This window comes from Ovis canadensis, chromosome 7 (assembly GCF_042477335.2).
Source record: "Ovis canadensis isolate MfBH-ARS-UI-01 breed Bighorn chromosome 7, ARS-UI_OviCan_v2, whole genome shotgun sequence".
Taxonomy (NCBI): domain Eukaryota; kingdom Metazoa; phylum Chordata; class Mammalia; order Artiodactyla; family Bovidae; genus Ovis; species Ovis canadensis.
The window spans coordinates 48,585,914-48,599,860 of NC_091251.1; the positions used below are offsets into that span (position 1 = coordinate 48,585,914).

Below are 13,947 nucleotides of genomic sequence, written 5' to 3' on the forward strand. Positions count from 1 at the left end.
GAGGGGGGAACATAAATTAAGAGATACTTAAGAGAGATGTCAACTAAATGCAAAGTGCTTACCGTGCACGTGAATCTTTATTTGAATAGCTCAATGTAAAAAGAGTATTTTTAAGACAATAGGGGAAATTAAATACTGGCTGCTAGATTTTATATGGTATTGAGAAATAATTTTCTTAGGTGTTTAAGACTACAGTGTTTATGTCATTAATAAAGGAATTCCCTAATGTAAATTATGGACTTTAGTTAACAATAATGTATCAATACTGTTTCACCAACTGTAACAAACATACTACACTAATGCAAGATGTTAATAACAGAGGAAACTGTAGATGGGGATTCTGAACTTCCACTCAGTTTTTCCTATAAACCTGAAGCAGTTCTAAAAAAGTAAAGTCTACTAATTAGAGAAAAAAAAAGAAAAACTGGAACATGAGCTTCTTCTCCAATCCATTTTTAAAACTGGTCACCTGCAGAGTTGCCACAGTGTTATTATTTCACTTTTTCAATAATATGGATTCTCCCAAATTTTCCTAATGTTTAACATAAACTACCTCTAATATATTCTCATATCATTCTTTTTTTTTTTTTTCGTAGGGAATAAGTGACTAAGACTTTCTATGTTCCAATAAATATAAATTAATGCACTCACAAAACCATTAATCATCAACAAAGTTCTTACAAAGCAGTGTCTGGCAAATTTTTATTATTTCCAGCAAAATGCTAAGGCCTTCACACTTTAGGGCCAATGAGAAAGCAATATGGTAGTAATGAGAATTATGCATGAGCTGAGGAAATCTAGAATTGTGAAGTACAGGAAAAGACAGAGAAAAAGGAGAATGGAAGGAATTCAGGAAAAGAAATAATGAGAATTTTGAAAAGGGGGACTGATTTATTAAAAGGAACAAAACTTAGGGTCAGGCTAAATTCATCACAAAGTATCATTTTATGTTAAAAAGAAATAAATCCTATACCAGTTATCAAAAACTGAACAACAATTTTAAACCAACCAGTCCTATAAAGGGCTAACCTCTGGTTATATACCTTTTCCTTACGCATATAGCCTCCTTTTTATTGGGGTCACTGAGTAAGAAAATCATTATGACAACAGACAGGCAGGAACAAGAAGTTCAGCTTCATTAAAAGGTTCTCAAAGGGTCTAGATTCCGAAGCACCTTCAACAAAAAGAAGTTATGAGGCTTAAGTATCCAGAAGGCATGGTTAGAAAGCCAAGAAAAGAAAGCCAAGGGCTGTTCATTGAAATACAGACCAAAAGATTAAAAAAAAACTATTTTATTTTGGAAAGAGAAAAGTTCTGAGGAACTAAAAACAGGTAAGAAAAACATTTTAGGTAATAGTATAAAAGATGAAATTAGAAGGAAAGGAGAGACTCAGCATCCAAGGATCTCCAATTCACCCATTAAAAGGTACTAAACTGTTCTTTAAGCTTTATTGCATAGAATCCTGAGTAAACCATGGCCAAAATAGGCAGGAGAACTTACTGAAAGGGCTATAAAGCTGTATTCTGCCTCATCTGGAAGCATTTCCTTGGGACCAAGTAGGAGAAAGACAGGTGAAGCAGCACTGTCCAAGCCAAGCTGATACTAACATACTTGCTGATATTAACATAATATGGACTTGGCCGAGAGTAAAACAGATCACTTGGGATCTGTGCAAGCCAGGAAGAGATAGCTCTAGCTCCACCTGTTTGTTCGTATCACTGAGATGCAAACAGCTCAAAATAAACATGGAAGAGCAGAAAAGGTGAGGAAAAGAGAGCACCATCCTTTTCTCTATTCTTCCTTCTCTAATCATCTATTTTTTCAAGTAGTTACAATGGGTGCTGATCTATCCACTGTCTTCCTGACTTCCCATGTTTTGGGAAAGCTAAGTTTGGCCTAGAAACAACTATTAAACAGATCTATAACTGTATTAGCATCATACTCTAAAAAAAAAATGAGTCAATTAGTAGAGAAACTTGGGACAATGAGAAAGCTTAAGGCAAAGGGCAGTGATTAAAACAATAGATGCTGCCAGAATACATAATACACATTTCATTAACTTAACAGAAACTAATTTACTAAAATTCCAAACATCAGTGATTCACAAAGATAGCATATTCACCCTGGAGAATACACAGCTGTGAATCTGAGGGTCCTAAGCTACATAGCATTTTGTCCTTGTTATTTCTACCAATTAGTTATTTCTACCAATTACAGCAACTTCCTTTGCTCTGTATGTTAATACTAAATTCCTTTAGACACTAATGAATGTCCCATAGCAATATCAACCCTCTAGAGTTTAATAAGATCATTCAGTGTGCTAATCACACCTCTATTTAATTTTGATCCAGAAAAAATATTTAAATATCCGTAATATCAGATTATGTCATAAACTGAAAATACAAAGATGAATCAAACTGGCCACGTATTAAGGGTTTTACATCACTAGAATGATGTTAGAAAAAAAGTTACTTATCCTTGTGGTAAAATAATAGAGACTCAAGCAGTAACATGGACCTCAAAAATGATGGCCAGGGCCAGAAAGGAGTTATTTGATGAAATTGAAGCTAATGAAATCAACATGCAACAAATATTATTATTTTTTATCCACCCTTCAGTGTGATTTGAAGGCAGCTTTCTTAATGTGATTAAATCATGTTTAACATCCAAAAACACAAGAAGAAACAACTCAGAGGTGTTTATGTTTATTTTTTAAAAAGGTAAATTTTACCATAACAAACATTATGCAAACACTTACTAATGCAGAATGTTTCAGGTAATTCACTCCCTCTTATCCTTACTCACCATGAAAAGAAATTCCCAAAATCTAACTATTCTAAGCAACCAGTATGTCTACAATTACTAGCTAGCAATAAAATGTCCAAGAGAAAAATGTTCAGCATGGTTACACTTAGTTGACACCAGAATATTCAACTGATAAAGAATGTAACTTGATGTTCAAAGACAATAAATTGTTTGGTATATCATACAAAGCAGCTTACCTTGTAGTTTTTTCAATACAGCAACCTCCATTTTCAGAACTTGCTTTGGTTGTTGAGCTGATTCCACCTTCAGTGCAACATTTTCCCTGGTGAGCATGTCCAAGGCATCGTAAATTTCTCCAAAGCCCCCACCCCCAATCTTCCTCAACTGCATGGAAAATTAAATAGGAACACACACACACACACACACAATTAATAGAAGATTCAAATTAGAAGTTGATTCATCTCTGATATTTACAAAATAATATATAATTGACTATCCCTATTTTATGCTAAAAGATCTCAATATTGTTAACTGAGTATATGCCAAGAATGAATACTTAGAAATAATGTCAAAATTTTTTCCCACAGATTTGTCCACAAGAAGTACTGAATTTATTTCAGCCACAAACAATTTTAAAATTAGGTCTACAGCCAGCATCAGAAACATCATAAAAGACACAGTTATCTGAAGCTTCACTTCCCACATATAACTCTCAACGACCAGATCTGTTCTAATTCTAAGGCAATCATTTGAAGATGTTTTAAATCCTTAACATTTTTTACCAACTGAAATCTCCTCTGGAACCAGACTGAAATGTGTCTGCGAGGAGGCTGGAGGAGGGACAGGCCACCAGAGCCCAGTTCTCTCAGCACCATTTACCTTCCTCTCAGAGGCACTGAATAGCTACACAGAAGACAGCCCTGAAGAGAGGTCCTAGAAAATGGGCCGGCAGCTTGGGGTTAAGGGAACTAGGGACCCCAAGGCATTAAAGAAGTCATTTGGAGGTGGCCCCTCGAATGCTCAAGCTTGCTAGTTGCCACATGGGTAAGAAATAAAAACCATCTAGTTAACTCCTAATCCATAAGACTGTGATAAAAATAAATGATTGTTTTGAGCCTCTAAATTTTGATGCAGTTTGTTACTAGATTGGTCAAAAACTTCACTTGGGTTTTCCATAAGCTGTAACAGAAAAATCCAAATGAATCTTCTGGCCAACTCAATGAATAACAGATAATCAAAACACCATCCTTAACAATGAGCCTGTAATTTTTTTTTTTTTACTAAGAGGCCACTATGTCACTCAAATTTGGCAGACATGCTCCACATGTATATTGGCTCTCGTTGTCAGGACAGAGCAACTATGCCAGGCATAGCTGCATTTGTCACCTTTTGATATGTCTAATGGAGAACGGCCAACCTTTACCACAGCACTTAACACAAAGCTCTCACCAAAGCACACACGTGCCTGACTTAAAGATGACCAACTGCTGGAATCTCCCTGCACCAGCCACGATGATGACAAGGTTCTTTCCTGTTTACTCAAGAAAAATTTCAAAGTCTAATTTGCCTAATAAGTAAAACACCGTACCATAAAAACAAAATTTTTATTTCTAGAAGAATAATCTTCTTCTTGCAATCTGTTGACAGACTATGGAAACAATTGAATAGCTTGGCTAAACTTGCCAGTGGAACAAAACTTTGGTTAACAGAAGACCAGGTAGCAATAAAACATATTTAAATATATCTAAAAGAAAAATAGCTTCTTTACTGGAAGAAAGAGAGCAGATTCCAAGTCCAGGGCAAGGAAGCCATCAAAAGACTATAAGAATCATGTTAAAAAGACTCAGGAGACAACTTGAAGGAAATCCTTTTAGCCAAATGAGACAATTTGAACATCAATAGCAATGATAACTACAACAGACTGAAACACATGAAATATGCTTAAATCCATGAATTCTTAATTATAATTTTTTAAATTCCATTAGTCACTTTGAGAAGATGCTCACTTCAGGGTTTCCCTTGTGGCTCAGAGGTTAGAGCATCTGCGTGCAATGCGGGAAACCTGGGTTTGATCCCTGGATGGGGAAGATCCCCTGGAGAAGGAAATGGCACCCAACTCCAGTATTCTTGCCTGGAGAATCCCATGGATGGAGGAGCCTGGTGGGCTACAGTCCACGGGGTCGCAAAGAGTCGGACACCACAGCAACTTCACTTTCACTTTCAGTTCAGTTCAGTCACTCAGTCATGTCCAACTCTTTGTGACCCCCTGGACTACAACACGCCAGGCCTCCTTGTCCATCACCAACTCCCAGAGTTTACTCAAACTCACGTCCATTGAGTCAGTGATGCCATCCAACCATCTTTTCCTCTGTCGTCCCCTTCTCCTCCCGCCCTCAATCCTTCCCAGCATCAGGGTCTTATCAAATGAGTCAGTTCTTCACATCAGGTGCCCAAAGTATTGGAGTTTCAGGTTCAGCATCAGTCCTTCCAATGAATATTCAGGACTGATTTCCTTTCGGACGGACTGGTTGGATCTCCTTACAGTCCAAGGAACTCTCAAGAGTCTTCTCCAACACCACAGTTCAAAAGCATCACTTCTTTGGGGCTCAGCTTTCTTTATAGTTCAACTCTCACATCCATACAAGACTACTGGAAAAACCATAGCTTTTGACTAGACGGACCTTTGTCAGCAAAGTCATGTCTCTGCTTTTCAATACATTGTCTAGGTTTGTCATAGGTTTTTTTCCAAGGAGCAAACGTCTTTTAATTTCACGTATGAAGTCACCATCTGCAGTAATTTTGGAGTCCAGAAAAATAAAGTCTTTCACTTTTTCCATTGTTTCCCCATCTATTTGCCATGAAGTGATGGGACCAGATGCCATGATCTTAGTTTTCTGAATGTTGAGTTTTAAGCCAACTTTTTCACTCTCCTCTTTCACTTTCATCAAGAGGCTCTTCGCTATCTACCATAAGGGTAGTGTCATCTGCGTATCTGAAGTTATTGATACTTCTCCCGGCAATCATGATTCCAGCTTTGCTTCTTCCAGCTCAGCATTTCTCATGATGTACTATGCATGTAAGTTAAATAAGCAGGGCGACAATACACAGCCTTGACATACTCCTTTTCCTTTTCCTATTGGAACCAGTCTGTTGTTCCATGCCCAGTTCTAACTGTTGCTTCTTGACCTGCATACAGATTTCTCAGGAGGCAGGTCAGGTGGTCTGGTATTCCCATCTCTTTCAGAATTTTCCAGTTTGTTGTGATCCACACAGTCAAAGGCTTTGGCATAGTCAATAAAGCAGTAGATGTTTTTCTGAAACTCTCTTGTTTTTTTCATGATCCGATGGATGTTGGCAACTTGATCTCTGGTTCCTCCCTTTTCTAAATCCAGCTTGACCATCTGGAAGTTCATGGTTCACATACTGCTGCAGCCTGGCTTGGAGAATTTTGAGTATTACTTTACTAGCATGTGCGATAAGTGCAACTGTGCAGCAGTTTGAGCATTCTTTGGCATTGCCTTTCTTTGGGATTGGAATGAAAGCTGACCTTTTGGCCACTGCTGAGTTTTCCAAATTTGCTGGCATATTGAGTGCAGCACTTTCACAGCATCATCCTTTAGGATTTCAAATAGCTCAACTGGAATTCCATCCCCTCCACTAGCTTTGTTCGTAGTGATGCTTCGTAAGGCCCACTTGACTTCCCATTCCAGGATGTCTGGCTGTAGGCTGGTGATCACACCATCGTGATTATCTGGGTCATGAAGATCTTTTTTGTACAGTTCTTATGTGTATTCTTGCCACCTCTTCTTAATATCTTCTGCTTCTGTTAGGTCTATACTATTTCTGTCCTTTACTGAGCCCATCTTTGCATGAAATATTCCCTTGGTATCTATAATTTTCTTGAAGACATCTCTTGTCTTTCCCATTCTATTGTTTTCCTCTATTTCTTTGCATTGATCACTGAGGAAGGCTTTCTTATCTCTCCTTGCTATTCTTTGGAACTCTGCATTCAAATGGGTGTATCTTTCCTTTTCTCCCACGCCTTTCGCTTTTCTTTTCATAGCTGTTTGCAAGGCCTCCTCAGACAACCATTTTGCCTTTTTGCATTTCTTTTCCTTGGTGATGGTCTTGATCAGTGCCTCCTGTACAATATCACCAACCTCCATCCATAGTTCTTCAAGTACTCTATCTATCAGATCTAATCCCTTTAATCAACTTGTCACTTCAAATGTCATAAGGGATTTGATTTAGGTCATACCTAAATGGTTTGGCGGTTTTCCTTATTTTCTTCAATTTAAGTCTGAATTTGGCAATAAGGAGTCATGATCTGAGCCACAGTCAGCTCCCAGTCTTCTTTTTGCTGACTATATAGAGCTTCTCTCTCTTTGGCTGCAAAGAATATAATCAATCTGTTTTCAGTGTTGACCATCTGATGATGTCTATGTATAGAGTCTTCTCTTGTGTTGTTGGAAGATGGTGTTTGCTATGACCAGTGCATTCTCTTGGCAAAACTCTGTTAGCTTTTGCCCTGCTTCATTCTGTACTCCAAGCCCAAATTTGCCCATTACTTCAGTTACTTCTTGACTTCCTACTGTTGCACTCCAGTCCCCTATAATGAAAAGGACATCCTTTTTGGGTGTTAGTTTTAGGAGGTCTTGTAGGTCTTCATAGAACTGTTCAAATTCATCTTTCTCAGCATTACTGGTCAGGGCATAGACTTGGATTACTGTGACACTGAATGGTTTTCCTTGGAAATGAACAGAGATCATTCTGCTGTTTTTGAGATTGCATCCAAAAGACTGGACTCTTTTGCTAACTATGATGGCTACTCCATTCTTCCCCCAGTAGTAGATATAATGGTCATCTGAGTTAAATTCACCCATTCCAGTCCATTTTAGTTCACTGATTCCTAAAATGTCGATGTTCACTCTTGCCATCTCCTGTTTGACCGCTTCCAATTTGCCTTGATTCATGGACCTAACATTCCAGGTTCCTATACAATATTACTCTTTACAGCATCGGAGTTTACTTCCATCACCAGTCACAACCACAACTGAGTGTTGTTTTTGCTTTGGCTCTGTCTCTTCATTCTTTTTGGACTTATTTCTCTACTGATCTCCGGTAGCATATTGGGCACCTACCAACCTAGGGAATTCATCTTTCAGTGTCCTATCTTTTTGCCTTTTCATACTGTTCTTGGGGTTCTCAAAGAAAGAATACTGAAGTGGTTTGCCATTCCCTTCTCCAGTGAACAGTGTTTTGTCAGAACTCTCCACCATGACCCGTCCATATGGGTGGCCCTACACGGTATGGCTCATAGTTTCACTGAATTAGACAAGGCTGTGGTTGATGTGATCAGACTGGTTAGTTTTCTGTGACCTCCTCAGGAGACATCCAAACACAGTTATGCCTCAGTCTCTGTGGGGCCTCTGGGTCCTGGTACACACAAGGTATGTTTGCACCCTCTAAGCATCTCTGGCGGGTATGGGGTTTGATTCTCATTAGCATCAGAAGATGCTAGGGAACCAATTTATTACTTTGAAAAGTGGTAAATTTAAAAAAGAATCAAGCATTTATCCTGCATTCCTAGTCAAACTGTATCTCAGGGTCATCAAATAGTTAATGATGCAAAATTTCTCTTCATAGATGTACTTCAACTAATGAATGAAGGAATGACAGAATATCACCAATCTGCCATCCCTTTGAATTAACAGACCTAGACAATGATGATCAGTAGTGTTAACAAAATGATGGGCAATAAGACATTATGTGCCTCCCATCCAAAGTTAACAGTACCCTTTATGGGCGGTGGGGGGGAAGCCCCTACCTCAATAAACAAACCTGAAGTCAGATCTAATCAAGCCTCTCTATATAACCAACAGTTTACATAAAATACACAAGACAGAGAATCATATTAACACCATGTGGAAACAATAGAAAAAACCCAAACTATGGAAAATTCTACAGGCAAATAACCTAGTTTCTTCAAAAAATAAACTGCAAGAAAAAAAGAAAGATAAAAAGGAACTTAGAAATTAAAGGAAACTTAAGTATATCAAACAACTGAAATATCCAGACTTCACCTGGATGTGATTCAACTGTTAAAAAAACTTTACAAAACAATTAGGAAAATGTGAAAGTTGGAAGGATATCTAATGATATTAATGACACTGCTTTCCTGAATGTGATGATTCCATTTTATGTGCATAGAGAAAAGTAAGGTAAAAGATTTCCTTCAAAATATTTTGGGAGAGATCTGTTTTTAATGTTTAAAAACAACTAGGAAGTGAGATCATGCTTCCTGGGGTGAAAGGTTAGCAGAAGTGCCCTTTCTTGCTTTCTGCTGTAGTCCCGAGTAGTAGCTGCCTAAATGGGCAAGTTTATGAAACCTGGGAAGGTAGTGCTGGTCCTGGCCTGTCGCTACTCTGGACGCAAAGCGGTCGTCGTGAAGAATATTGATGATGGCACCTCAGACTGACCCTACAGTCATGCTCTGGTGGCTGGAATTGATCGCTATCCCTGCAAAGTGAGAGCTTCCATGGGCAAGAAGAAAATCACCAAGAGGTCAAAGATCAAGTCTTTTGTGAAAGTTTATAATTATAGTCACCTCATTATGACAAGGTACTCTCCGAATATCCCCTTGGACAAAACTGTTGTCAACAAGGATGTCTTCAGAGATCCGCTCTCAAACGCAGGGCTCCATGAGAGGCAAAGGTCAAATTTGAGGAGAGACACAAACAACACTGGCAAGAACAAATGGTTCTTCCAGAAGCTGCGGTTTTAGGTCTGTCCCAGTTACTAAAAATATTTTAAAAAAAACCCAAAACTGGACTCTATGATGATCTTTTACTTTTATCTAGTTTGTCTCAGTTTTTCTATTTCATATTCAGTGCTCCCATTTCATTTGGTATGTTTTCCCATTTCTCCATCACTCCGTTTTTTTTGATGTTCTTTCTCAAGCAAAGTATAGTAGAAAAGCTTTTGTATATACATATATAAATCTATATAGAGTATGTATAATACATATATTTTAGAAGACTTATGAATTTTTGCCTACCTAAAAAATTCATGACATTTTGATTCCATTTGTCTGACTCAGTATGATAGAATGCTAGATTTCTAATTTATATTCACTCAAAATTTTGATATAGTTCCATATATTTTGGCATCTAGTATTACTGCTAGAAGTCTAGAAAGTTTATTATCTTAGTGTTAAAAAAATGTGAATGAGGCTTGAAACTTCTAATCTAATTCTGAGAATATTAAGAAATATTATGCTGTTAAAAAAACACAGGAAGTTAACAAGTGATACAGTATTATTAACTAAAGTACAGATTTTGTTCAAATCTTCACAAAATTTTATGCTCGTGTCCATTATTTGTTTTCATACCTTATTTAAGACTCCACATTATATTTAACTGCATTTAGCAGCTTCAGCTGCATGCAACAGATTCTGGTAAATTGTTTTTTCATTTTTATTCTATTACAAATATTTCTAATTTTCCATGTTATGGGTTCTTAGATATACCCCTCATTTAAAAATGGATATTTAATTTTCAAATACATGGGATTTTTAAAAGTATCTTTGATATTAATTTCTCATTGAAATGCTTTCTTCTCTGCAATCACCTTCTATGTTTTTCAGTCTTCTAACTTTATTGAGGCTTTCAAAGGCTAAGTTAAAGTGCTCTCTTGGTAAATGTCACACTGTACTTGAAAATATGTGGGTTATTTTCAAATATCTCTTGATAGTGATCACTGAAATAAAAGAACAGATTCTGTATGATTTCTATACCTTTAAGACCATGAAATTTCTGCACCTGATCTTATGTCTCTGGCTATGTTCCAGTGTTTCCTAGTTTACAGTCAATGGGAACTTCAACAGAATTTGTATCCAACTGTTGTGTGAAAACTGTATAAATCTTAATTGTGTCGAATTGGTTTATAGTGTTTTTAAGGTATACTATATTCTACTTCTCTGTACAGTCATCCTATTAATTTCTGAGCGTTTGATATTGAAACTCCAACTAAGAATCTTAATTTATCTACTTAAAACAAATGACTGTAATATATACTGGGACCATATGTAACTTTGCTCTGTATTTTCCACATCTCCTGTAAATGTGTTATCATATTTTCATAATTAAAAAATAAGAAAGAACAATTTAAAAATATTTTAGGAGAGAGGTTAAAGAGATGAAGCAAAACTGACTATCAATCTATAACTGTTTAAGCTGAGGCATGGGTACCTGGAGGTTCTTTATAACAGTCATGCTATTTTAACATACACTTAACAATCTTCCTTAATAAAATGTTAAAAAATAAAAAGGGCATTACACTGAAGTTTTTTCAATTGTTCTTTCCCTAAGTATACTTTTATTTACCTTACTCAATAGTAGCTATTAGAGGTTAGGAAAATTTATTACTATAAGGAGCAAGATGCTGGGAGGGATTGGGGGCAGGAGGAGAAGGGGACAACAGAGGATGAGATGGCTGGATGGCATCACTGACTCGATGGACATGAATCTGAGTGCACTCCAGGAGTTGGTGATGGACAGGGAGGCCTGGTGTGCTGTGATTCATGGGGTCGCAAAGAGTCGGACACGACTAAGCGACTGAACTGAACTGAACTGAACTGAAGGAGCAAGAAGGACAATTAGGGTATAAACAAAACCTAATCACAGGAAAAGAAACAAAAGTAACTGCTTTAGGCATATAAGCAATATATGTATTATTTCCTAATGAAATGTTACTTTTATCAAGATACCAAAGCCTCCTCCTTCCCCCTACCCCACCCATCTCTTTTCCTGATGTATACTTACTACTTTCCATCTTTCTTTGACCAGGATTCCAACACTGAGGATATCCGGCTGCTCTCCTCCTCCACTCATTGCAATTCACTGATGTGGTAGAATGGCTACACAGGCATCCGGCTCCCAAGGGTGGTTTCCATTTAACCTGAAACAAAAGAAACAGGAGCAGCATATCAGGACTAACTAATTAACACAAACATTCCAGCACCCAGAAGTACTACTAATTCTATATATTAATTCAGTTGCTTGGCTGGAAAGGGGGAAATCCCAAATCTCACTTCTAAAATCTGTTTAGTGCATATAAAAAAGTGCTTACCTTTCCATTACAGAGCCCAGTGAAATAACCAAACATTAAAGAGGCATTATATTGAAAGTGAAGTCACTCAGTCCTGTCAGACTCTGTTGGTACAAAAGTAATTCTAATTTCAGACCATGAATTTTAAATCATTATATCTAGGTTCAAACACATTTTTCTTAATCAAAATAGGATCCATTACAATCAACACATTTTTGTCAATGGGAAAAAGGTTGGTTTATTCCTGTAGTGTAAAAATCTGTGCTTCAGGAATCAACAAACTCTTGGAAAGCATTTTCTGCCTCCTACTGGCTGTGGAAGCATTTTCCCTGTAAAAAGCTGTCGAGAACTTTGAAGAAGCTGAAGTCCGCTGCCACTGGTGAGAGGTCAGGTGAAGATGGCGGATAAGGCAAGCCTTCGTAGCCCAATTTGTTCAGCTTTTGGAGCGCTGATTGTGCGACGTGCAGTCGGGCATCATCGTGGAGAAGAACGGGGCCCATTCTGTTGACCAATACTGGCTGTAGGTGTTGCAGTTTTCGGTGCATCTCCTCAGTTTGTTGAACATACTTCTCAGATATAATGGCTTCGCTGGAATTCAGAAAGCTGTAGTGGATCAGAAACAAGCAGCAGACACCAAACAATGACCATGACCTTTCTGTGGTGCAAGTTTGGCTTTGGGAAGTGCTTTGGAGTTTCTTGGACCAACCACCAAGCTGGCTGTAGTATAAAATCCACTATTCATCACACGTCACAATTCAATTGAAAAACAGTTCATGTTGTTGTGTAGAATAAAAGAACAGAGACACTGTAAAATGACAATTTTTTTGATTTGCAGTCAGCTCATGAACATGAGACACCCACTCATTGAGCTCTTTCACCATTCCAATTTGCTTCAAATGCCAAATGACCATAGAATGGTCAAATGCTGAGTACTTCAGCAACTTCTTGCTTAATTTTAAGAGGATCAGTTCTGATGATGGCTCTCAATTTATTGACGTCAACTTCCGATGGCCAGCCACTATGTCCTCATCTTCAAGGCTCTCGTCTCCTTTGCAAAATTTCTTGAACCACCACTGTACAGTCATTAGCAGTTGCTAGGTCAAATGTGTTGTTGATGTTGTGAGCTGTCTACCCTGCTCTATGACTTATTTTGAACACAAATTAAAAAAGAGCTCAAATTCACATTTTGTCTAACATCATTTATAGAGTCTAAAATAAATATAAAGTAAACACCAAATAATAAATCATTTAACTCTCTTAAATTGAAGAAAGTGGGGAAAACCACTAAACCATTCAGGAATGACCTAAATCAAATCCCTTATGATTATACAGTGGAAGTGAGAAATAGATTTAAGGGACTAGATCCGATTGACAGAGTGCCTGATGAACTATGGACAGAGGTTCATGACATTGTACAGGAGACAGGGATCAAGACCATCCTCAGGAAAAAGAAATGCAAAAAAGCAAAATGGCTGTCTGAGGAGGCCTTACAAATAGCTGTGGAAAGAAGAGAAGTGAAAAGCAAAGGAGAAAAGGAAAGATATTCCCATTTGAATGAAGAGTTTCAAAGAATAGCAAGAAGAGATAAGAAAGCCTTTCTCAGCCATCAATGCAAAGAAATAGAGGAAAAGATCAGAATGGGAAAGACTAGAGATCTCTTTAAGAAAATTAGAGATATCAAGGGAACATTTCATGCAAAGACAGGCACAATAAAGGACAGAAATGGTATGGACCTAACAGAAGCAGAAGATATTAAGAAGAGGTGACAAGAATACACATAAGAACTGTACAAAAAAGATCTTCACGACCCAGATAATCACTCATGGTCACTAGATGGTGTGATCACTCATCTAGAGCCAGACATCCTGGAATGTGAAGTCAAGTGGGCCTTAGGAAGCATCACTACGAACAAAGCTAATGGAGGGGATGGAATCCCAGTTGAGCTATTTCAAATTCTAAAAGATGATGCTGTGAAAGTACTGCACTCAATATGCCAGCAAATTTGGAAAACTCAGCAGTGGCCACAGGACTGGAAAAGGTCAGTTTTCATTCCGATCTCAAAGAAATGTAAT

At 37.7% G+C, this 13,947-nt stretch overlaps 1 protein-coding gene and 1 pseudogene across 1 annotated transcript in view; one reads left to right on the plus strand and one right to left on the minus strand.

The window, feature by feature from the left end:
* Window positions 1-13,947, minus strand: part of TTBK2 (tau tubulin kinase 2) — a 123,350-nt gene that overhangs the window by 78,228 nt on the left and 31,175 nt on the right. The window contains exons 2-3 of the mRNA XM_069596071.1: window positions 11,590-11,725; window positions 3,004-3,151 (exon numbers count right to left, since the gene is read on the minus strand). Coding sequence (XP_069452172.1) covers window positions 3,004-3,151; window positions 11,590-11,658 — 217 coding nt within the window. The 5' untranslated portion in view covers window positions 11,659-11,725. The remainder of the gene's footprint in view (window positions 1-3,003; window positions 3,152-11,589; window positions 11,726-13,947) is intronic.
* On the plus strand, window positions 9,138-9,552 carry LOC138443535 (large ribosomal subunit protein eL27-like; annotated as a pseudogene).